Below are 25,659 nucleotides of genomic sequence, written 5' to 3' on the forward strand. Positions count from 1 at the left end.
GATCAAGAGTTACATGCGGTGTTTAGTTTATCAGCTTTGCATTGTAAGTTTGACAGTTGTGTGTTTGGAACACTTGCGATGAACATATTTAGGGGAATTTTCTTGAAAAATCTGTGAGATGTCCCATGATCACACATTGAAAGGCACGCAATTTTTGTTTCTTGAAGCATACATGTAGCTAGGGTATGGAGATTTTAGAGTGATCCATCTCCTCAGCATTACGAGTTGTGTTTATCGAAATAAAGATTTTCAAGATTATAATCATTGGAAGTTTTTTACACTGTCGTACGTACGCCGTACGGCACTGATGCACAGCCATGTTCGGACGGGACGACGAGCAAAATACAACTCCAATTCTCTGACGTTAGACGTTTGTCGACTTTGTCAATTAAAATATGTTTGACAGCCAATGAGTGCGTTTGAAAACTTGCAGTGGATACACCAAATATTTTGCCAAATATGCTTTGTAAGCCGATCAGGTTGAGTTTTTTAAGTCGAATACGGATGATAGAGTACAGTCTCATGGAACAGTATGCGAGAACTTTTAATCGGTGTGACAACTCTCCCCCCCCCCCCCCCCCCCCCCCTCTCTCTCTCTCTGCGCATTGCCATGTTTTATTGAAATAAAGAATTTTTTTTCATTTTGTGCAGCATCGTAGAAATGAAGAGTAAAAGTCTAAAGTACTATTCAAGTTATAACTTTGCAATTCGAGTGAGTTTGGTTGCGTCACGGCCACTTTATGTTGTGTCACGGCTACTCTACGGCCATGGCCGTGCATTTTGGAAATTCCTTTTTGGGTTTCGGATAAAGTAACGTTAGAATAAGTACGTTTATTGACTATATGTTTTGGGAATATAATATAACGCCAGCACTAGCAAAGTATAGTCAAGTTGTACGTCGATCCTATTGGGTATGTCGAAGCGTGAACCGGACCTTTTGCGTAATAAGTTTGGATACGTTTCCAATTTGGAGCGATCACTCTCCTCTCTCTCTCTCTCTCTCTCTCTCTCTCTCTCTCTCTCTCTCTCTCTCTCTGCATTTCGATGTTTACATGTAAAAATCTAAACATCGACTGAACGGCATCGCTCTAAGATCGCTCACGTTCGGTTTGCACATCTTGTGGAATGCATTTTACACTGTACTATAGCACACTACAGTAGCTCCAAAAACAACTAACACAGAACCCAATCTAATCCCGTGCAAGTTAGCTCATCAACACATTCGTTGGTAGACTGGTCAAGCTTGGGTCGGCGACATAAAATAATCGCAGTGGCCCAAGATATCGAATATGGGTATGTTGTTCTTCATCGACAAGAGGTGTCAATGGTGTCTTGCTTTTGCATAATGAATACGCTCGTCTTGACAAGCCTTACGTTGCTATGTAAATGTCACAATGAAGCTGTCAATCATACGCTGGATAGGAGTAACCAAGCCAACGCTACGTGAATAAATTACTGATTAAAATTTTACTGGTTCACTGACGATCACGAGGACAATTTTGCAACAATGTTGATATTCAGACACAGATCCACACCACACTGTACAATAGACGTAATAAACGTCCATGACCGTAAAAAAGGACCTATAATCTGGTGATGGGTGGTGTCAGCCAGAAAGTTTCATGCATTTTCACATTGTTGTGTCTGTCTTGTTGCCTTTTCCTTCCATTTCAAAAGCTCACACGATTAAAATATTGCTCCTTTCTGAAAATGGTATGAACCACGTGAATGACGCTTCGCGCCAAGAACATAAGTTTTGTGAATGCGTCTAGCAAATAAATCGAAGAATAAATTACGGCAAGTTCAAGCCGTAGACTGAAAGCGCTAGCAGTCGCAAAATGGAAATGCCAGCAGTCGCAGATGACATTTTTTTACAAGTGCTACCAGCACTCTTTTCAGTAGCACTCTGTGTTTTGAGACATCCATACACACCTCGAAAAAATACAAAAATCGCTCTTTTCAACCTGGCATTCGCTCTGTACATAGATGGCCATTCTTACTTTGATGATTGTATGGGTTTTCAATGACATCGTTTATTTTAAATCAAAAGAAGTGACATTTTTGCACACTCTTTCCGACACATTTGCTAATTCTCTTCCGGGTACAAGCAGACTTCGCATCGCGACGATTCACGTGTGCTCGACATGCTCTATGTCCCGGGACCGTTTTCTCGAACGTACGTAGCGTGGGGCCGTTCTCACTTGTTACCGTCTTCATATCGTGTTGTGTGCCGAACATGGAAGTATTTACGCATACAAACTAGTTTTCTGTCAAATAAAAAATGTATTTCTGAGAATTAACCGCCCTCCACAAAATTTTGTGGAGGGACCGTGCTTTGCCGTTGCATTCGAAGCGCTCACTCAAAGTCGAAGGGACGCACTGAATCTGGCAAAGAGCCTTGGCCTGAGGCAAAAGGTCGCAATGGCGACGTGTCTCTAACGGAACGTAATAACGTCAGTTGCGAAGGTGTCATGGATTGACTGTTCATAAATCTTTGTCATCGCACGTTATTGCTATAAGCATTGCTGGCTTCATGAAACATTGTTTCTCAGTCAGTATACTGGTATGGCCGTTGTATTCAGTAACGTATAATCTGTTGTTTGCATGGCTTGTTCATAACCTCCTGTGCACACTAATCAAAGTTCTTATCTATGTTTACTCGTGACCGTAATAAACATTGACAGAAACATTCGATCCCGCCCGTGAATGTCAAAGGTGAACGGGCTTAACTTGATCCCGGGTATCAAGTCCCTGGCCTTTAATGATTGTCATAATGTTGTATCATGGTATCTGTAATATGTGTAGCAAATTTTGTCAACTTTGGTAAAGTCAATTCAGATATATATCTCTAATTAGGAAAGATCATTAAATGTGCAAATAGGAATTGGCTGAAGAGAAAATGCTTAATGACTTTCAATAATGTTGTATTATAGTGTCTTTAATGTACATAGCAAGTTTCATCAATTTGATCCAGTCAATTCAGATAAATATCCCTAATTATGAAAATTCATTTAATATTAAAATTAGGTTTTGGCTGAAGTAAAAATGTCTTTTGACTTTCAATAATGTTATATCACAGTATCTTTGATGTATATAGCAAGTTTCAACAACTACAATCAAGTTAATTCAGATATACAGTACAGTCCACGCAGAACCCGTCACTGGTGCGGGAAACAATGCCCGCATAAAAAGTGCATTGTGCGCGCACGAAACGAGCATCATTGCCAGCAGTATGCGGGCAGATAAAGTGCAGTGTGCCCGCAGTGTGCGGGCACGATTCGCGCATCGTCACTGTGCGGGCATTGTTGCAATGTGAGGCACATTCACACCTTGACCTTGAATGTATGGCTGAGTTGAACGCTGTTGCATGAGAATGTAAGTTGTAAGAGTTTCATTCTTGTGGACAAAAATTGCAACAAGTGGACGTACAAGTGGCTACTGTAGTGCTGGGTTTTGTCATCGGCTCAGCCGAACTTTGACCCATTGCTGATTGGGTGGGAGTTGCGACGTTTAGTGTCATTTACAAATACTAGTACGATTTTAGGCCGGGGGTAAAGTGAAAACTCTTTACGTACAATGCATGATCTGTTACTGTGAAATTGTTACTCTGACTTGGTGCGCTGTGAAGATCGAGTCCGATCGAAAATTATCGAATTTCTCAATAAAGATGACATCACTGGTCGCGAGACGTGGTGTTGAAGAAACTGAGTGAGGCTGTGATGGTGACGATAGGTACATGTAAGTTGTTGCCATAACCGTAACGCATCGTAGAAGACAAGTCAACACAACAATAAAAATTCTTGATCTGTTTTCTATTTTTCAAAATGTGTACTTTATAACAGGAAGACGATTTATCATGGCAGAAGTGAATGCCTGTGAACTTGAATCACTCTAGTCTATACGAGCTCATATTCTTTTTTTCAATTGTCAAAAAAGACGATTTAGAACTAAAAATGCTGAACTTCTGTGAGAGTTTCACGGCTTTCTTCCTCTTTTTCATGCCTAATCGTAATCGTGACTCTCATTTTCGGTTCACATTATCATGTTTATGCCATACAATTAAATGAAAGGAGGTCAGAAATTACGTTTCGTTGCTTACTCCCATGTAGCGCGTCATACTTTCTCGATATACAGTAATCATGGTCCCTCTATCACAATGATATAATGTACATGTAGGTGAGGTTATTTTGTGTGACGCCTCGAAAGACACTAATCTATGTACCATAATTCTACAAGACGCATACTCTTATATGATCGTTTTTCCTTTCGATGTACGGAACGATTGAACCGAGAAGCACAAAAATCACGACTGAGGTTCTGCCTTCATAAACCTGTCCTTATAAATCCAAATGATTTCACAAACCAAACGTCTGTATCAGCATTATTCTGGCCAACTATCACTTTTAGTGGCACAAATAAAATGATTAATGTGAGTGGCGTAAACTGACCATGTTCGTAAGTAATAACTTGAATTTTCTCCACAGACATGAAAACAAAATATTCGTTTTGGGCGACAGCGCTCGACTTGTTTTCTTGCCGATCATGCCGAAATCTCAATGAAGTTTTGATACGTTCCTCGGATATTCCGTACGAAAAATATTAAATGGACAACATGGTAGTCGATGTAGAGAAAGTCATGATCATCATACTGCCAACGCAATCATACAAACTACAGTGACGCCGCGTAATTTTTCATCGCCACCGGTGCTTCACGATAAAGTCCAACATTAAAATTTGTTTCCCGGGTCATTACGACCATCTGAAAAAAAAAAACTACAAAAAAATACGGCTTCTGCTTATATTTTACATATGAGCTAATACCCGATAAGGTCCATTTGTCAAATTGTTCCCATGCACTCCGAACGAAATCGGGGCCAAAATCTTGAAAAAATATCACGTCTTTTTTGTGATAATGTCAGACAATACCATGCCAAAAAAGTCCGATATTCAAAAACTGTTCCAACCCTAACTTTTTAGTGACGAAAACTAAAACACTGTGCCAGTTTCTGATAGTATTTTCCGTTCGAGTCGACACCTGACGAACCGAATTTCAAATGTTTCCCGCCCCCAACTATTTGCTGCAGAAAAATATGTCTTTTTCATGTCGTGTTTTACGTTGATCAAATCAAACTCTGTAAAATACGCGCGGTGCAGTGTGTTCTAAATCGTACTCCGACTCTGAACGTTATTAGTATATCACAGTGAAGTCTATTACGTCACCACAGGTCTTCAGTGTCGTTTTATTTTGTGACAGACAGTCGTTCGGGCGACGACATTCCCTCCACATCGAATAATACATTGAGGTACCAGAAGAACGACATTGTGAACAAAAGCTTGGGGCCGAAACGGGAAGAGTTGCCCGGGAAACACGTCAAATTTTGCTACACTGTCGTCCAGATGACCTTGAAGACTTGACGTGGGTTGCAATCGCCACCCAGAGCAGACATTGTCCTCGGCCTATTCAATAGCGTCTACGCACTAATCAGCATGATCAGGCGATGGGTCACAAAGGTCATCGAAGTATGCAACATTTACAGTAAAGATTCGCGTCGGCATGATTGTTTAAATAATTGCGATCACATTGCTGGTGTATACTATCAAGTTCGGAAACACTTTTAAAGGAATAAATATTTTTTTTTACAAAAATAATTCCGTAATTTTTTGAAGAAATCATAAATCCACGAACTTAACGTTTCGAATCTGCAAGTGGGTTATTGTTTAGATGAACTCAACCACGCTGAAACATGGGTACTCTTACACATGTACCATTGGCGGCATTTTCCCCACTGCCAACTTCAGTCATAACTTCAGTGCAATGGGTAGTCGTAACGAAAGAACGATGTCGCTTCTCGCATCAACGTGTCAAAGAACGCGACATTTTAGTGTTGAAGTAATGCAGACGTATCACTACTTGTAGAAACACTAACGTACTGGATGTTTTTTGATAATGCATGCTGGTATCAGCCTTGATCCACGGATAAGCTTACATCAGCACCAAAAATTCTCTAACTTTCCGAGGTTTGTGTTACAGTTGGTACGATTTAAAAATACTTGCGATTAAATCGTTGTTTGACGCAGTTTTAAATGTCGACAATGCATTTGACTATTCAAAAACTAAAACAAAATAAAGTCAATGTGCCACATAACAAGTTGGCCTTTTAAGGGCCACCAAATTTGAAGAAGGAATTACGAGTAAAAGTTTGGAATAAATGAGACTCACACAAGGATTTCAAAGATAATGTTTTTATTTTCCACCCCCTAAAAATTAAAAAATCTGAACCGGCGATTGTCTGAATATTACACCTGATTAAAACTGCAATAAAAAGTTTTGGTCGGGGCGCTAACGCGGAGATGCATGTATGACACCAATTTTCACCATTCGGAGAACTTCTGGAAATGTATTGTTTATGACACATTCTCCACGGGTTATGCGATTTATTGAAGAACATGTTCGTCGTCTTTGAGTTTGCAGAATTGAATTACGTTGACAGTATATAGCCTTGATATGTATGGGAAAATGTATGGTGCGTTTTTACTCAGACAATGACAACTTTTGAGGTATTTTTTGCTATTTTCATCATTTTATATGACTCGAATCTTTGGTTCAAAGTGAAAGTTCGGCATGTAAAATGTTTTATTGAACGAGACCGCATCGGTCAACAGTCAATGGTCTATACGTCGCATGGTCGCTATGGAAACCAGCAGTTTCCAAGAATAGCAGGCGAATTCCTCGAAGCATTATGCTCCCATGGGACTTTATCGGACCACGGTCCCACAGAGGGCTTTCAATTCGACAAAATGGAATTATTCACGTTTTTTTGTCTGTCACTTCTGAACGTCAAATACATGTTGACCACGAAATTACTTCAGTCAAGTCACTTCAATTTGTAAATTTTGGTACATTTACATTTCAATGTATGTTTGACTCGTCACGAAACAAAGGTCGCAGTTCTGGTCCAAGGACGTTCACGCAGGGGTGCACTATCGACTCAAGTCTACCCCGAAAATTTTGAACGTTTTTTAAAGCCGATAGACGCAAGTTGCTGTGAAGACCAGCAGCCCAAAACTGACAGAAAGAGTCTCAGATTTAATAGTATGTATCGCATCGATATAACTTTTTTTTTTTTTAAATGTTATGCTTTTAACTTTCTACACTAAACTGGAGGGACGGTACATCGTAATACAATACAGGACCTGTATAAATGTTTAGAACTTCTGTCGTCATATTTCCCGGTCGGATAAAGCCGCCTGCTTTAATTCACCGAAGCCTAGAATTGTATTTTACACGATGACTACATTCGGGCTTAGCGGTAGCCATATTTGCTTGGAAATGCCCAATCGGACAGGGCATGCAGTTTGCAGTCTGGATACTTTCGCGACTTCTAGGTCATTTTGGAACTGGGTTTTCTCGTTTCACATTCTGGCATCTCAGTGCCTGGTTTAGTCGTAGAGTGTACTACTGACCCTCTTTCAACACAGTGCATGCGTGATGGCTCAGATATTTTTGAAAAGGGACAAGCACCGGACAGACCGCGGATGTAGTTTTGTACGTGACATCCATGGACCACGGTCCCTCTACAAAACTCGGACTTGGCATCTCAGCAAAATGGTTCGCCGATTCGGCTACCTTCGAAACTTCAGTTCGATTTTTTTTTGCGACAAACACGGCAGAATTAGCACGAAAAATCAGTAAGCCAATGAAAACACTTGCATTTTCCTACGCCATCACCGCTGACTTTACTTCAGTATGATAGTGACTCTATATTGCTAACTGCAGTGTCTATATAGACAGTCGGATCCAGAGCAAAGTCGTTCGTGTAATCGTAAAAAGTTCAGGACAAAAATACAAGCTGTTGATTTCAAAAACAAATTTTATTTCGATGCTGGTTGTTATTTCCTGGGCGCTCTCGTTTCCTTACCTGTGTAAAAAGGATGCGTTGTTTCAAATACAACAAATTGACCGGGAAACAATTCAAAACTTGTTATTCTTCACCCTCCCTAATATAAAATGGTTTACAATCTGGTTCTTCTATGTATCAGGTTTCGCAATCATGCTTTAGTTCATGTACGATGTCTACTATACGGCAAATGACGAATTCATTCAGAAAATTCCCCTGGCATATGTGGTCTGTGCCTGTGATATTACTAATACGTATCATGAACTTTATTTATTGTAAATGGCCACAATAATGTTCACTTGTTGCAATTTTTCACAAAGCACGTCCAACCACGGTCTACACGTCCGTGTTCCAACCTTAGACCACGATCCGTGAGAGGTCTAGTGTCGAGGTCCAGCAGAGTTTGAGGTAGATTTCTTCAGAGCTGTACGCATACTGTACGCATGTGATAATATCTTACTGTGACCTGTCTACGACTAAGATTTTTTTATGGATTTTAGAGTTGCCTTAGGCAGACAAAGAGAGTTTGGAGCTGGTTTTAGGACTCAAGATTATTCAGTTACTCCCAGCCGCCGCTATTTCAGTTAGGCAAGTGTAGCAATGTTGTCACTGACAACTACCTCTGGGCACACATTTTTGAGTTCAATACCCGCATCGTACGGGCACATTTTGTCCAGTGCGGGCACAGTGCCCGTAAAGTGCTCGCACAGTGCTCGTAAAATGCTGGCACTTCACACCCAATTGTGCTGGCATAATGCGCTTAGAGTGCTGGCATTGTGCTCGCAAAATGCGAGCACAATGACAGGTTCTGCGTGGACTGTACTGTACATCCCTAATTGGGAAAGTTCATTAAATATGCAGATTCGGAATTGGCTGAAGTAAAAATGCTTAATGACTTTCAAAAATGTTGTATCATAGTGGTTTTAATACATGTAGCAAGTTTCATCAACTTTGGTCCAGTCATTTCAAATATATATCCCTAATTAACAAAGTTCATGAAATATGCAAATTAGGAATTGGCTGAAGTTAAAATGCTTAATGACTTTCAATAATGTTAAATCATAGTATCTTTAATATACATACCAAGTTTGGTTAATTTTGTTCGAGTCAAATCAGACATATATCCCTAGTTAGGAAAGTTCATTAAATATGCAAATTAGCAACTATCTTTCATGTCACCCCTTAATGGTTCCCACTGCTGATATATCATGGTGTGATCAACATTTGTAGCAAAGCTCATCAAATTGTGTGTAGTCGTTTTTAATGTATATCCGTTTTTTCTAAAATCATTAATTATGCAAATGAGCAAAAAGTATGCAAGCCACACCCACCAAAAACTAATCAGTTCTTGCCATTTGCTAACTGAATATATGTACCAGATTTGATTCTGATCTGATAAGCCGTTTTTGAGATATCGGACCAACAGACAGACAGACAGACAGACAGACAGACAGACAGACAGACAGACAGACACACAGACAGACATCGCTGCGACATATGCTCACGTGTGTAAACACATGAGCAAAAAATTGCCCCAAAACAGTAATATTTCCAATTTTGTCGTAATTTCAACAATTAGAAGAGTAACACCCTTGCAAACATCCAATCCAAATTTGAGAGCAATTGGGCTAGCGGTTTCAGAGATTTTTCTAAAATCATTAATTATGCACGGCGGCCATATTGGATCGTATCACAAAAAAAATTGATGAGCATAGCTATGACATTGGTCAATGTCCTTGTACCAACTTTGAATAAAATCTGTAGAAACATGCCTGAGTTATGGCTCTGTACATGAAAAAATTGTAATAAAATGGCCGCCTGGCGGCCATATTGGATCGTATCACAAAACAAATTGATGTGCATATGTATGACATAGGTCAATGTCCTTGTACCAAGTTTGAATATAATCGGTTGAGATATGCCTGAGTTATGGCTCTGTACATGAAAAAATCGTAACAAAATGGCCGCACGGCGGCCATATTGGATCGTATCACAAAAAGAATTGACGTGCATATCTATGACATTGGTCAATGTCCTTGTACCAACTTTGAATAAAATCAGTTGAAACGTGCCTGAATTATGGCTCTGTACATGAAAAAATCGTAATAAAATGGCCGCCTGGCAGCCATATTGGATCGTATCACAAAACAAATCGACGTGCATCTGTATGACATATGAAGTAATCCTTGTACCAAGTTTGAATGAAATCGCTTTGGGCATCTCTGAGATATCTGCGTGAACGGACGGACGGACGGACGCACGCACGCACATACACACGCACGCACGCACACACGCACGGACAGGACCAAACCTATCAGTCCCCTGGACTAACTAATCAGTTCTTGCCATATGCAAACTGAAATTATGTACCAGATTTGATTCTGATCTGATGAGCTGGTTTTGAGATATTGAGTACACAGACAGACAGACAGACAGACAGACACACAGACAGACAGACATCGCTGCGACATATCATATGCCCACGTGTGTCAACACGTGAGCAAAAAACGCCGGTCAAAATTCGACTGGATCAGAATTATGTTCGAACAATGGTATCCGAACCAAAAACATTGGCACACGAGACAGGAAACATAAACTGAAAGGATTAATCCAGAAGTATGGGGAAATAGAGGTGATTGAAGGCTGGCTGTGATATCGCAGCAGTACTTGTGGCGTGTATCGAACGCGCTAGGGTCATTGAGGTCATCGCTGACTGTGGCGTGACCCCAATGACCCGAGCACGTTCGATACACGCCACAAGTACTGCTGCGATATCACAGCTAATTGAAAGCAGACTTTGTTGGAACTGTGAACGACGATTGATTTCGATGGATAGAATGGTGTCCAAATTTCGTGAAAAATGCCAGGCATCATGTCGACGTTCTAAAAGTATCAAAAGGTGTGCTAAATCACAGTGGCTAAATCATGGAGGTAGAAAGTCTTTCTTTCTACCTCCTGGCTTTGTGGTACAAACAAGAAGTTGGTGTCAAGTGAGCCTGAAAGTGCGAAACCCAAGAAACATGAGAAAAAGTTACAAGTGTTACTTTCATCCAATCACAGCTTGTTTTATTCTAACCCAATAGCATCCATGTTTACATTTGCCGGTTCCTTACCCTATTTTCCCCCATGCCCTCTACCGGTGAAAATGGGTCAGGGAACCAGACTATAAAAAGAATTGATTGGCATCTAGCTATATTTTGTTGGTTCACAAGTTTTATTTAGGTGAAAATCTTGATGTCAAATGCAAATTTTCCCCGTAACATTCCCTTTTGCAGTTGGAGAGCAGGTTGTGAAATCATGAATTTCACAAAATTTAGCCAGTCACTTGCAGGCTAGTGAAAACTGAGGCTGGGTAAATAATTTTTTGTTGGGCTACTAGCTCGAGGGCTTGTGACTCAAGAATGTTTTGCTCACCCCTGACATGAAACTTGCATCAAACTTACAACTTACGTTAAATTTCTCAACCTGGCTTCATTAGGCATCATTGGGCTGGGAGCGCCATCTTTTTCCCAGTGGGTTGGTTTTGACAGGTAAATCTGCTCAAACTTCAAAACATACCTGGGCTGCAAAAAAAATTTATGATACTCTGGTAAACTATAAACATAAATATCAAATGTTTGACAAATTGAGCCATTGTGAATCAGTTAAGTTGTGTTTGTTTACACTGAAAAACACCGTCAATGACGCTGTAGCTTCTCCAATGTGTGGCCAGGTCAGATAATTGGCTAATGGCATGGAGTTGTTGGCAAATAGTAGATGATGTAGCCACACACTGCTAAAAATATTTTTCTTACAAGAAATTTTTTCTTAATATGAGATAAATTTTCTTCAAATAAGAAAAATTGTAACAACGTTTTCTAGCAAGATCTTATTTAATGTAAGTAATAAGTAAATCTTTCTTGATTTGAGAAAAATATTCTTGATTCAAGAAAAATATGCTCAATATAAGTTTTATTAAGAAATTGTAAGTCATTTAATTTTGCTAACATGATAAAATTTCTTATATTAAGGAAATCATTATCTAGATTTATGATCATGCTAACCATTCAAGCAAGATCATATTAAGTATTGAGCTGACCAGTAATGAGAATATTTTTCTTGATTCAAGAAAAATATTCTTGATACAAGAAAAATATTCTCAATGTAAGTTTTATCAAGAAATTTTTGGTGTTCAATTCTGATAACAAGATAAAATTTCTTACATCAACCCTTTTAGGGTCATTGTAAACTTTTGACACCTACCACAAAACAGCCTGCTTATTATCCGCTATAATAATAATAAAGTATGTATGATAATTTTACGTAATTTTGACCAAAGTCTAAAATCAGTGTGATGCTATACATTGATTCAAATGTTTACGTAACTTGTGTGATAAATTATTGATACATGTATGTCGGACTTGAACAACTGTACAAATTGCTAATCTGTGATTTTGACTGTGGAAACGATCATGATTAAAGCTTACCCCACAGGAAGGATTTTTCCGACAGTGACCCCCAATTTTCAAGCATAGACAATTACTCATACACTGCAGCACAAGACTCTTGAGAGTTACCCGTACGACCGCAGGTCTGTTGAGTTGCCGTGTAGTATACATAGACCTTCTCTCTATGTAGAATACTACACGGCAACTCCATGGACCTGTGCGTACGACCTACATAAAGTGATCGATACATCAACTTTTAAACATAACTTGTATGTATTAGCAAATTTGCGATCATTTGTTCTGACCAAAGGGTTTTACACAGCGGTGTTGTTCTATGCATATCACTGGCTACTCTGGAAAAAGGCAAACAAGATAGCTTAGTGTCCGACTTAAAATGTTGCTCTTCAAAACGATCGGATCATCCGGCCCAGCATGGATGCTTTCCTTGCAGTGTTCAACGTTTCGTTTGTACGTTGCAAACGCTTTGATTTAAGGGACTGCCCGATCATCTTTTTCTAAAACGGGTTCATCAACTATACACATAATGGCGTTAAATAATACGAGTGGCGACTAGCTTTTCGCCACTACGTAGCGGCTTGTGCCGCTGTTTACATTCATCGGCCGTGCCACATGCGTATGGAGCTAACACACCGTTGCCCCTACATCAGTCCTTTCTACCCAACTTCCTATGTACCATCGTATATGTACTGGGTATTGAATTAAAAGGTCGATGGGTAACTGAATCGTTTTATATGTTACACTATGACTGAGGTGATGACCTTCGGAAGGCCGAAGCTACACGAACGTATGAACTACGGTGAGTTCATCACCATGTGATCGACCCGTTCACACAATACGTTGAAATGATGGCCATTCAAGATTTAATTGCGCAATGGCGCGTCCTAGAATATCACAGGACTTTGATTTCGAATCGCAATGAATGGAGAAAGCTCTAAAACCACGCTGAAAACATTTGTATTGGTTTACGCATTACGGTTGCGCATGCCTGTTTACTTCACAAGCTGCTGCTGGCCTGGCTGACTGCAGGAAGTCGTCTGATAAACAAACTATCTCAAAATTACATTTTTTGAATGAGAATGTCCTTGGATTTCTTCCACCATTTAAAGGAACGAACACTTCCGTCGGATAAGACTTATTCTAGCGAAGATGCATTGATCAGACCGAGGTAGTGACGTGAGTCAACACACCATCTACATCGGGTAACCCTGGGCCCGTGACAGTATGTATGAAGTACGCTAATGAAAGCAGTAATCGAGAACCAGCTGAAGCCCCGGAACCCATGGAACCGGCCTCGTAGAAGAACGTCGCTAGCTCGTATTTGTTTGTCGAAAGACCAGATTTCGAACCGCAATGAAAGGACAAGTTGAGAAGTAATATTGCGGCAAAGAGGACATTTGAAAAAATAGCGTCAATGACACTGTAGCTCCCATCCTGGACTATTTAGTGTTTGTTCTCTGGTCAGATATTTGAACATGTGTGAAAGGGATAAAGTGCATGAAGTGAAAATACTTAAATGAAATGTACTGGAGACAGTGAAATATGTTTAATGTAATTATTCAGAATATAAAATGGAAAAAATACAGAATGAGATATATTGAATACTGTGATACAACCATTAACTCAACAAGTCATTTACAATGACATAGTCCCCACTTGTAATAGGAGTATGTATCACTGGAGTGTATATGTTGAGATCTATGGGCACATAGGTCTATGTCGTTGTTCCCAATTTGAAACACATGTGGCATGTCTAAGTTATGGTTCTAAATCGGGAAAAAAGATCAGACCTCTAGCAGTATTGGCCAGCCAAGAAATACATATGCGCATTATAAATGAGGTACAAGATGTGACATCTTAAGGTCTAATATCCTATCAAAATTGGAGGGTATGGAACTTGTGGTTACTGAAATATGCATATATATGTATAATCAAGGTCAAAGGTCATCGAGGTCACATGACATTTTGAAAAAAAAAATTATATTGCTAATTAATCCCTATATACCAAAAATCAGATCTCTAGCTCTATTCGCTTGCCCAGAATTAGATGTGTACATAATTAATGAGGTAAAGCGTGTGTTGTCATAAGGTCTCCCATCCTACTAAATACAAAGGACATAACACTTATTTATTGACATAAACATATATTTTAGGTAAAAGGTCATCGAGGTCACATGACATTTGGTCAAATAATTTCTCTCCTATAGTTATCCCTATATACCAAAAATAAGACATCCAGCTCTATTGGCTCGCTCAGAATGAGATATGCGCATAATTATTAAGGTACAATATGTGGCGTCATAAGGTGTCCCATCATACCATACATGAAGGCTGTAGCACTTGTGGTTACTGAGTTATGGACAAATATGTATATTTGAGGTCAAAGGTCACCGAGTTCACGTGACATTTTGTCAAAAAAATTGTATTGCTAAGTTATCCCTATATACCAAAAATCAGACCTCTAGCTCTATTGGCTCGCTCAAAATTAGATATGCACATAATTAATGAGGTACAATATGTGGCGTCATAAGGTGTCCCATCATACCATACATGAAGGGTGTAGCACTTGTGGTTACTGAGTTATGGACAAATATGTATATTTGAGGTCAAAGGTCACCGAGGTCACGTGACATTTTGTCAAAAAAATTGTATTGCTAAGTTATCCCTATATACCAAAAATCAGACCTCTAGCTCTATTGGCTCGCTCAAAATTAGATATGCGCATAATTAATGAGGTACAATATGTGGCGTCATAAGGTGTCCCATCATACCATACATGAAGGCTGTAGCACTTGTGGTTACTGAGTTATGGACAAATATGTATATTTAAGGTCAAAGGTCACCAAGGTCACGTGACATTTTGTCAAAAAAATTGTTTTGCTAAGTTATCCCTATATACCAAAAATCAGACCTCTAGCTCTATTGGCTCGCTCAAAAATAGATATGTGCATAATTAATGAGGTACAATATGTTGCGTCATAAGCTGTCCCATCATACCATATATGAAGGGTGGTAGCACTTGTGGTTACTGAGTTATGGACAAATATGTATATTTGAGATCAAAGGTCATCAAGGTCACATGACATTTTGTCAAAATATCCGAGATATCTGCGTGAACGGATGGACTCACGGATGGACAAACAGACGGACATGACCCAATCTATAAGCTCACTGGACTTCATCCGTGGGGACTAAAATTGTGTCACTGCATCCTTTTGCAATATGAATACGATGAGAAACTAAATTTTTATTTTTTGTGGCCTTATACATGGCAGTCTATGGAGATCTGCCTTATACATGGGAGTCTATGGACGTGTAAACTAAAAATATGCAAATTTCACCACGATTTGCCCAAATTTGGGAAAGGTCACTCCTATGCACTTCCATACCAAGTTTCAAATCAATCGGACTTGTGGTTTCAGAGCAGGAGATTTTTTGACCAAAAATGGGAGAAAATTACAAAAAAATTCATGAAAAATAGCAAGTCCAAGATACTGACCCAAGATGTGCACAATCATTTCATGTCAGCCCAAAGTACTACATGCTAATTTTTCATGTAATCTGCTCAGTGGTTATTGAGTTTTTTCAATTTTGACTGTTTTTACATTTTTTCACTTAATTTGCATATTTTTGGCAATGACAACTTCATTTGAACAAAATCTCATCTACAGCCCATCATCCATGTACACACCAAATATCAAGATGAAATGTACAGCGGTTTTGGAGTTTTTGATGTTGACGGACAGACATACAGACATACAGACATACAGACACACAGACATACAGACATACAGACATACAGACATTTCCCTAGCCTATAAGAATAGCTTCCATTGCCATATATACATATGGCTATGGGAGCTAAAAAATCACCTCAGCTTTGTTTTCTGGATCAAATTTTCTTACAAATTGGTATCAAATATGACAAAATTATGTTCACAGCCTTCAAAATTGTCTCACAACATATCCTGGGTTAGAATAGGTCATTTAAGGTCACAAACTGAGAAAAGTACCTAACATATACAAATTTTGGGGTTTCCCAACACTTTGAGCAGAAAATTTATCTAATAACATCTTTCGGGACTTTATACCAAATTACAAAGCTATCAAACAAGGGACTTTATACCAAATTACAAAGCTATCAAACAAGTAATTTTGAGATAAAGTTTTCTTGACCAAAAATGACAATATTGTCTTAAAAATACAATTTTTTATATTTCAGGACAATTTCCACATATCTAACTATTGTCATCTCTGTACGTCTGTGTACGAAATATGAAAGCTGTCTGTCCAGGGGTTTTAAAAAGGAAACACTGTCTAAGATTTTTTGACCAAAAATGACAAAATTGCACAAAAATAGTAATTTTCCCAATTTTGTCATAATTTCAACAAATTAGAAGAGTAACACCCTTGCAAAGAGACAACCCAAATTTGAGAGCGATTGGGCCGGCGGTTTCAGAGAAGAAGAATTTTTACTGAAAATGAGAAAAATCACAAAAAAATTCAGCAAAAATACAAAATTAAGGATATCTTCACAATATTCATAAAACTGTATAAGGTTAACCTAAGGTACTTGCACACAAATTTTCAAAGCAATCAAAAAAGCGGTTCTTGAGTTATTAATTCTTAACCATTTTCACATTTTGTAAGCTCATTTGCATAATTTTGGCAATGCAGACTTCATTTGAACAAAATCCCATCTATAGCCCAGGATGCATCCACAAACCAAATACCAAGCTGAAACGTGCAGCGGTTTGCCTGTTTTTGATGTTGACGGACATACTGTACGTACATACATACATACATACATACACACATACATACAGACGCCATCGACTTCAGCCTATACGATAAACTCACATTGGTAAAACCAAATGTGAGCTAAAAAGAGTTTGAACAAATAGCACTCCAGATTCAAACGAACAGTTGACGTACATCCCAATCAAAACAGATACACGTGCGTAAGTTGGATATAAATATGCATTAATTACAACGCTCTCCGTCTCCAGTGTTACAGTGATCACGTTTAAAATCCTGCTCTCACATGGCTAAGTGATATAATCACTCCTTGTGCTCCATACCAGGTGATCGCCTAACATTTTGTTAACACAAGCGCCGCGAACTTTGCTTAGCGGCAGGCCAGCAACAACAGTTTTATTACCTTTCATTATTCACAATCGAGTGTTAGTTTCAACTTATTTCCTTGTCAATCGACAATTAGGAAGGGATAGATATAATCTAGCTTGATTTTTATCATGCGGTCGGGCGAAAAAAATGGTCAAAAGTTACAGCTACTATCCCTTTAAGAAACACGAAAATAATAATTTTATGGACAGGGAAGCTCACCGGTACTTCAATGTCTGTAGTTGTGTGCTGGGCTTCTGCTTGAAGTTCTATTGGAGGTGAATCTTCCACTATTCGTTGCACTGACATTTGAATAAATTCATCGAAAGAATCTAGTTGTTGTCGAACTAAACCTTTCTCATCAAAGTAGGAGCTGATAACAATCCAACATGCTTCTTGCCAAAGATCTGGCGTAATTTCCTCCGATTCATCTTCTTCATAGACTTCTAGAATGATAGTATATAATGCATTTATTACTTGTGAACACTCATTCCTGAAAATTTATCTTTAAGGCGATACCGAAGGATTCAAATTGCTAAGCAACGGTTGCTAAGGGTAATTTCCAAAATCAATCAAAATACCAAGTTTTCATGGTTTCCTTTGCATAACAAAGATTTACAGAACCATACGATTCCAAAAGACGCAGGTTTGTCGCACGATTGGTCAGTGACGTCATACATATACAAATTTTCACAGCTCTACTTTAAATCGTTTCAGCTCCTACAAATATGCACCAAATGTTCCAAAATTTCAGAACATAACACATGAGATACCTGTTTAGAGCCCCTAGAATGGATTTGGTTATCTGTTCACGTACAAACGATTTTTGAACTGGAAAATATCTGCTGTGTCATTTTGTGAAATTTTGAAAGGTTTTACGGCGATATCTCATAAACTGTCCTAAATTTTTAGAAACGTATGCTTATCTATATTCTTCAATAATCCCACCAAACATCAGCTAAATTGGTTTACAATTGAGAGAGTTGAAAGATTTTGAGCATTTTCAATATACCAGGAGTCGAAAATCCATAGAAAACAACGGAATGGTAAGATTTTGCACGTGCAAATGTGCGCGTTTGGAACGTTGCCAGTGATAGCAACCAACGCGCGCTTTGAATCCTTCCGTATCGCCTTTACCCACCATGAGCTATCACAATCAAATGAATGCATGTACTAATTATCTACATAGCAACAAAGGCTGTTCAATGGCTGGACTACAGTAAACCGGTAGACTGAGCTGATTTTTCCACTACATCTTGCATATACAGCATGAATATCCCATTGCGTGGGTTGCTGTGGCCTACTGATTGTGCTGGCATCTGGGGTCCTGCTGTAGCTACAAAACCACTGCAAGCCAACCTACAGGCTGTCCTGGTAGTTTATTACAACACTAACTCTGCGTAACATGCTGTGTGTTCCTGACACTGACCAACCTCCCACCACTCGGAACGCACAGCATTGTACACAGGGCTAATTACAACACCAATGAGGATTAAGCCAAAGGTGGCCACAAGTAGGTCGCATGCGTCAGTACAGTACAAAGAGCTTAAAATTCTTGATGGCATGGTAGTGGCCATTGCAATCCCATGATTCTTGTGATTGCTTCATTGTACGTCAAGGCCCAGTTTCAATAATTTTTTATTTTGAGCAAAATTTGCAAGCAATAAGTAGAAATACCGTCAATGACGCTCTACGTTCTCCAACTTGTGGCCAGGTCAGATAATTGGTTGTTTGCATGGCGTTGTTGGCAAATAGTGGATGATGTAACAGCATGAGGTGGGTATGGACCAAAAGAAGCCAAAAGATGATTAAACATATAGGTACAGTATAAACTGCCTAAAGATAGTTCAACATGGAAAGAAGTTAAATAATTAAGAAATAAGAAATAACAATCCTGAAATACTAATGACACACTTCCCTGTTGACCTGAGTGCATGTGAAATACACAACCAGGCATCTGTAAATTAAATGTACCGTAATCAACCCTATCAGTTCGACTGCTCCATTAGTTTGACCACCCACTGTTCTTTTGCAAATTAATTATTTTATAATCTCAAATAGTTCGACCTACTGCATAATTATTTTTTCCTCTAATAATTCGACCACAAGTGTGTCGGCAGATACACTATATCAAAGTTACAGTAATATTGCAAACAGTTAAATAAGGCCCGGTTCTGATGTAGTTTTACCTTGATGTCAACTGAAATGAAATTTGACAATTGAAAGTTTCTCTTCCGAATTTCGTATGGCCGAAACCAGTAAACAAGGTCCAATTTTGACATACTTTTACCTTTATGTCCAAGCAAAAGGAAATCAGAGGATGGAAACAGTTTCTCTTCTGAATTAAATACGACCGATAAATCTATATATGAAACAAAATTCTGAAATGACTAAAGTTTTGATAATTTTTTATAACATTTTAAAGATCATCATGATAAATACAATTTGGAGACAAGATAAAACAAGCGACCTAGCGGCCGATAAAGCTACGCTGTGTCTATGTAGAGAATAACTATTTTTGACACATGTTGATGAAGAAGGTAGAAATCTTTGATAGCTCAATGCAGTGGCCAGAAAAAAAGTGGCTAAAAAAATAAGCTGCAAAAATACACAATTGAAGACGTCATCATTCTTTAAATATATCACATCGGATCATCCCTACGAACATGTCAACCAAAGCTATCTGAAGAGTAGTTTTTTGGCAATAAAATTTTCTGACCAAAAATGGCAACAATTGCCCCAAAAGTTAAAAAATTGCAGATTTCATCATAATTTCAAAAGATCAAATTTAGTTCATCTATAGAAACCTGTATACCAAATTTCAAAGCTATCAGATCTGTAGTCAGGGTTCTCACTAACCTTCAAGGAGTGCTGGTCGCTAATTAATATTCATGACTATTGATATTCATTGGCAAAGGATTGAACAAGTGGGGCTGAAATTTCAACTCTCCTTCAGGATTATTTTTCTTTTCTTCTTCATGTTTTCAGTCATGTTAGTTTTTTGTTTTTTACTTATGTTACTGTAAAAGGGAGAGCCATGAAGATATTTTACTCATAATAAAATTTTGAAGCTGTGGAACAATATCAACATACATGCAACACACCATCACAAAGAAATCAACCACACATTGCAATTTAACTTTAATTTTTTATTACCGAATTTCTAAAAACTTGACAACAAAATTACTTTTGTACAACATAAGTATTATTTTTTGATGAAAGTATTGAAATGTATTTTCCACATGAAAATTGTGACACAAAAAAATTCTAAATGAAATTATCACAAGCACCAATGGAAAAACAAAGAGCAAAATACACCAACTTGTGTTTGATTATTACGAGAAATAAAGATCAATACAACTCAACATGGATACATGCATACAGTGTTTAAAATTGTCATCATTACAGTCCCTCTGTGGATACATACATACAATGTTTAAAATTGTCATCATTACAGTCCGAGTCTTTCTCTCAGTTGCCTTTACTGCATGCTGTCTGTTTGCGGATTCTGCGGTTCTTCTTCTCTGCCCATCTCTTTACAGTACTTTCGTAATCGAACTCATCACATGGCGGCCCATCGATGGCAACGCGTAGTAACCCGTCGAGGCTTGCTTGATTCAGGCGATTTCTGGATGCAGTCTTCATCAACTTCAGCTGAGAAAATGTTCTTTCCTAGTCTGCAGTATGGCATGGTAACACACGGTAGATCTTGGCAAGTTTGGAGATGTTCGGGAACACAAGTTGGATGACACGTGTTGTGCAGAGGATGTTAACGACTTCACCGGGGTTCACATCAGGTCGCTTGAGTAACGATTCTTGCGCATAGTTCTTGAAATTCAACCATTCGTTGACAACATCGGCTGTGTTTCCTTGAAGAAAATGCTGACACAGGGCTTCAACGTCACCGTTAATGGAAGTACAGTTTGTGTCGGAGAGAAGCATGGGGTCGAAAATCCGAAACTTTGAAAGAATACCAACTTCTTCGGCAGGGAACCTGCGCTAAGTGTCCTCGATAAGAGGGTCAATATACTTTCTATGGATGTGCTCGCAAAAAAACTCCGGATCATCAGCGCGATGACATTACGATGTCACAGCTGCTCAGTTACTGCAGAAGATGCGGTAGTTGCTGTAAATGTTCTCTGTCAGTCGTCTTCATATTCTTGAGTGTGGAGATCGTCGACTTCACAAATGGTAGGATGGAACTGTACTCGAAATCACGTGATTGGAAAAGTTTACTGAGATTGCCAAGTTGCGGAAGCAGGTCACAGAGTAGCAACATCGTTGATACAAATCTGTACATGGAAGTGAGATGAAAGAGGCCGACCGCCTTTGCGTCTCCCCGCTCTTCGCCTTCCCGCTCTAGGCTGACCAAAACGCTGATGAAACTTTTACGAAGCCTTGAAACCGATTGTCCCAAACTAAGCCATCTAGTTGGCGAGGGTTGGACTGGTTTGAGTTTCTTCTGGTGAAATGCTACTTGGATGGAATGAAGGCCGGCTGTTCGAACTGGAGAAGTGTCGAAAAAGTCTTACAGCTGCCGTAGGATAGATGTGAACTTTTTGACGTATGTGACAGCATTAGCGGCTTGAGACGATGCCAACTGGAGGCTGTTTCCACAGCAGTGTATACCAATTGCTGAATGGCTTGCTCTCAAAGTTGTTTGACTACCCCGTTATGTTTACCGGTCATCACTGCCGTGCCGTCAGTACCAATACCACATAGCTTCGCGTAGTAGAGCTCATTTACAGTGAAGTATGATTTCACATGTACGGCGATGGTTTCTGCGTTCAGCGAGACGGTAGACACAACTTCATCTTTGGTTTCGGATTTTAGCGGTTCTATCATTTTCAAAAATCGAACAGATAGATTACCACGGTTAGGGTTCGCACTAGCGCTCGCCACATTCGCAAAATGCGACAGAAAGTGCTGGGTGGCGAATAAAATCATTAAAAATGTCTTCTTGATTCGCCACGGTCATGAAAGTGTGGCAAACTGGCCTCAAACTCAAAGCCCCCGGTCAAATTCACGGTGGACAATGCGACGCTATCAGGTGATGAAATCAAAGTGACTAGGCCTATACTCTCGCTCTAAGCGTCACCCAACAATGGTTGCGTACTATGCGTTCTGTCCAGCTTAGGTACGCATTGTTGAACTCGGCAAGCCATAAAGTTTCTTCTTTACCCTTTGAACCCAGTTTAGTACCATATAAGGACTAAAATAATGACATCATCCACCCTAACAATAGAGAGTTCCCGTAATTTATGTGAACTTTCCGCGAAGGGGTCAGTGGTTTACGTGAATATTAATCAGGTCGGCTGTCTGGCTGCCGTGCACTCAACGAGAGTCGAGAGACCTTATGATAGCTTTTCCGCAACTCAGACACATAAGACGATTATATCATGTACAGCTTTTGCTCTCTGAGTGATAGAAACGGTAGATTTTACCACTTTTTTGATCATATTCTATGGAAAAATGGAGCGAACTGCTAGCCAAGTTGATTGCGATTGAACGTAGCATTGGATGGCAGCATGGCCATCATTGCGTGACGCTGAACGCTCCAGATGGTCCCCGTGGTTGAGGTTTTCTTTTAATGTTTCTCTTCTACCTCCATGGCACGATGAAGAAATTTGTAAGATTTTAGTTAAACTGAGGTGTATTTTGATTTTCAAGCGACTTGCAATCGATAAGTACATGCAAACTGTTGGTATCATGGCCTTATCCAGCTTGTAGAGAGAGAGAAAGAGAGAGCCATGACGGTCGACCTAGTTTGTTTACAAATGTATGTGTTGTTACTGTTGACATCATGACATATTTCCTGTGTCGCGTCGCGTCTGACATGTGTTGGTTGCATCTCCACAAGGTGACTGGAAACCATATTTTGTGAGTTTGAAGCCAATTGAAAACACTGTATTTTTAACTGAAATAAACTGGGCATGAAACTTTTATCTCAATACTTTTTGGTTTCTTTTTAACTAAAGACCGCTTTTGGTATGCGTGTCAAAACACGTGATCCAACTTTGAAAACAGATTGACTAACACAGTATGACTACGGGACACGATTAAATCAAGGCAAGTTATCGAAAGCATATGTTGTACGTACGTGAATCAAACTAATGTCAGTTGGTCCAAACACCAAATTTAATCAATAAAAAAATTAGTTAACTGTTTTGTCTTCAGCTCTTCATTCTATTATACTTGCAGTTCACACGATGGGGAAAGGAAGCCCTGTAATTGTGTGTATGTGTTGCACAATAGTTTACCTCTATGGTTGTACTAATTGAATCATATGGGTTGCTAGGATTCCTTATCACATCACAGAAAATGAACTGCACCAGTCTTTTAAAGAAGTGTAACAAGCAGTTGCGTTCAAAAAGTCCTTGTCTAAGAAGGGGGGGGGGGGGGGGGGGGTGTGAATTGCATGTGAAGTCTATGGCACTTCAAACAAGATGAGACCTTAAAAATATTTTTGTTTTGATTTTAATGTACAAACTTTTAGTGTTGCTAAAGAAAGTTGTGTGTGGCTAACAAGATGTGTGACCAATTCGCCACGCAAGGAATCTGTGGCTAATAACTTTGAAATCCTAGCGCTACCCCTAACGGTCATCCAAGAAACGACAGTTCAAGGTTAGCTGTTCACTGATACTGATGTCGGTGGTTTCATCGAGCATTATCGAGAAATATTCAGTCCTTCTCAGCTGTGATAAAGTGGTCTCTTCGAGTTGCGTAGATATGAAGCTCAACATCTCCTGAATTGATCCATCGCTGCAGTAAGTGACGTTCTTTGCTACATTGAGGTCTTGCTTCACTCTAAATATTTCAACTTAGTCCTGGTGTAAGAAAATTCGCAGAAAATGGTGCGCGAGTCGGAATTCTTGGTCACAATGTGTGACGCATAGGTCGTTTACACAAATCGTCGATTTTCTCAGTTCCGTTTTTGGCAGTGCGTACATTATTCAAATAAGTATAAGTCGGCGGCGCCTGGGACAGATTAGCCTGATTTTTCACCTGTGGACAGTGAATGAATATATCTGAAAGACCGTGTCTCAGATTCCGATAAAGGGCCTGGAAGTGAAGATATCCTGACAAACGTGAATAAAGGCCGATAATTTATGCAAAAAACGTCAAGTTGACACTTTGAAGGTGCACTGTGCGAAAAACAAAAGCGAATTTCAAAAATCCGGGACACGGTTTTTTGCCCAGTATACCCAGCCGTCGATTGCCGTAAACAGATCACCAAGGCCGATTGGAGATTGTACTTACACTTTTTTGAGTAAAAAAAAACTAAAAAACACGTGTTTTTTAGTAAAACAGCCATATGCGCACTGTTTTTAAAAAACTAACAAATTTTCTGAACTCTTCGGTGACCGAGGCAGATAGAAAAAGTACCACATGTCGGTGTGTGACCACGTCTTCTTTGTGAAATGAGGATTGAATAATGTGACAATGAACCCGAGTCGCTACTTAAAAATGTGGTTGAAGACCTATTGTTTCTCAGCGGCGATTTTGTCACGCTTTTATTTCAGCGAGCTTTTAGTGTGAAACGGCCGTAGTGCCGATGAACATTGGCTAAGACTTCAATTCAAAAAGCTTGTGTTAAGCTGCCGACCGTACCGTACAGACACCGTCCATTTCATACAACGGACACGGTACAAGGCTCGGTGTTGCATTTTTGCCAGCGGGCACTCAGTCGAAGCATCTATACTATAGGCAACTACCATTGCCGCCCATGTCTCGTACTTGTAAGGATCCGAAGGTCAGGAAAAGTGATTTCGATCAGATGTGGCTAAAATCGTACGATTGGTTGACACAAATATCAGATGCAAAAAAGTATGGTACTTCGCGTGTTCAGGTCGTTGCGTATCCGAGCCGAGTTAGCCATTTTGAGATCCGTGTACGTCCACATGACGTTGAAGCCATGTGTGTCACTTCCTGTCACGCATTCGTAACTTGCATGCGATTCACTCGATTGACTTTGAGAAGCAGTTGCGTTTGATCAAGTTTCAAAATCCGTGACCGTTTTAAATATGAAAGGCACAATGAAATGAAGTAAAAAGAAACTGCACGAGCTAAAATCATCATTCGTGTGATCATCCGAATACAGCAGCTATGTACATACGGTTCTGTACTGTATAGTTCAAAGGTCGCGTGTGATCGAGATCAAGAGCGCCAGCGTGCTCCACACAAACATGCGT

At 39.4% G+C, this 25,659-nt stretch overlaps 1 protein-coding gene across 2 annotated transcripts in view; it reads right to left on the reverse strand.

Annotated features, from left to right (window-relative positions):
- Positions 1–25,659, reverse strand: part of LOC139120881 (DNA-directed RNA polymerase II subunit RPB2) — a 412,063-nt gene that overhangs the window by 366,762 nt on the left and 19,642 nt on the right. For both annotated transcript variants that reach the window (XM_070685501.1, XM_070685502.1), the window contains exons 2-3: positions 17,690–17,913; positions 11,349–11,461 (exon numbers count right to left, since the gene is read on the reverse strand). In XM_070685501.1, coding sequence (XP_070541602.1) covers positions 11,349–11,461; positions 17,690–17,913 — 337 coding nt within the window. The remainder of the gene's footprint in view (positions 1–11,348; positions 11,462–17,689; positions 17,914–25,659) is intronic.

This window comes from Ptychodera flava, chromosome 20, assembly GCF_041260155.1.
Source record: "Ptychodera flava strain L36383 chromosome 20, AS_Pfla_20210202, whole genome shotgun sequence".
In the NCBI taxonomy this organism is placed as follows: Eukaryota; Metazoa; Hemichordata; class Enteropneusta; family Ptychoderidae; genus Ptychodera; species Ptychodera flava.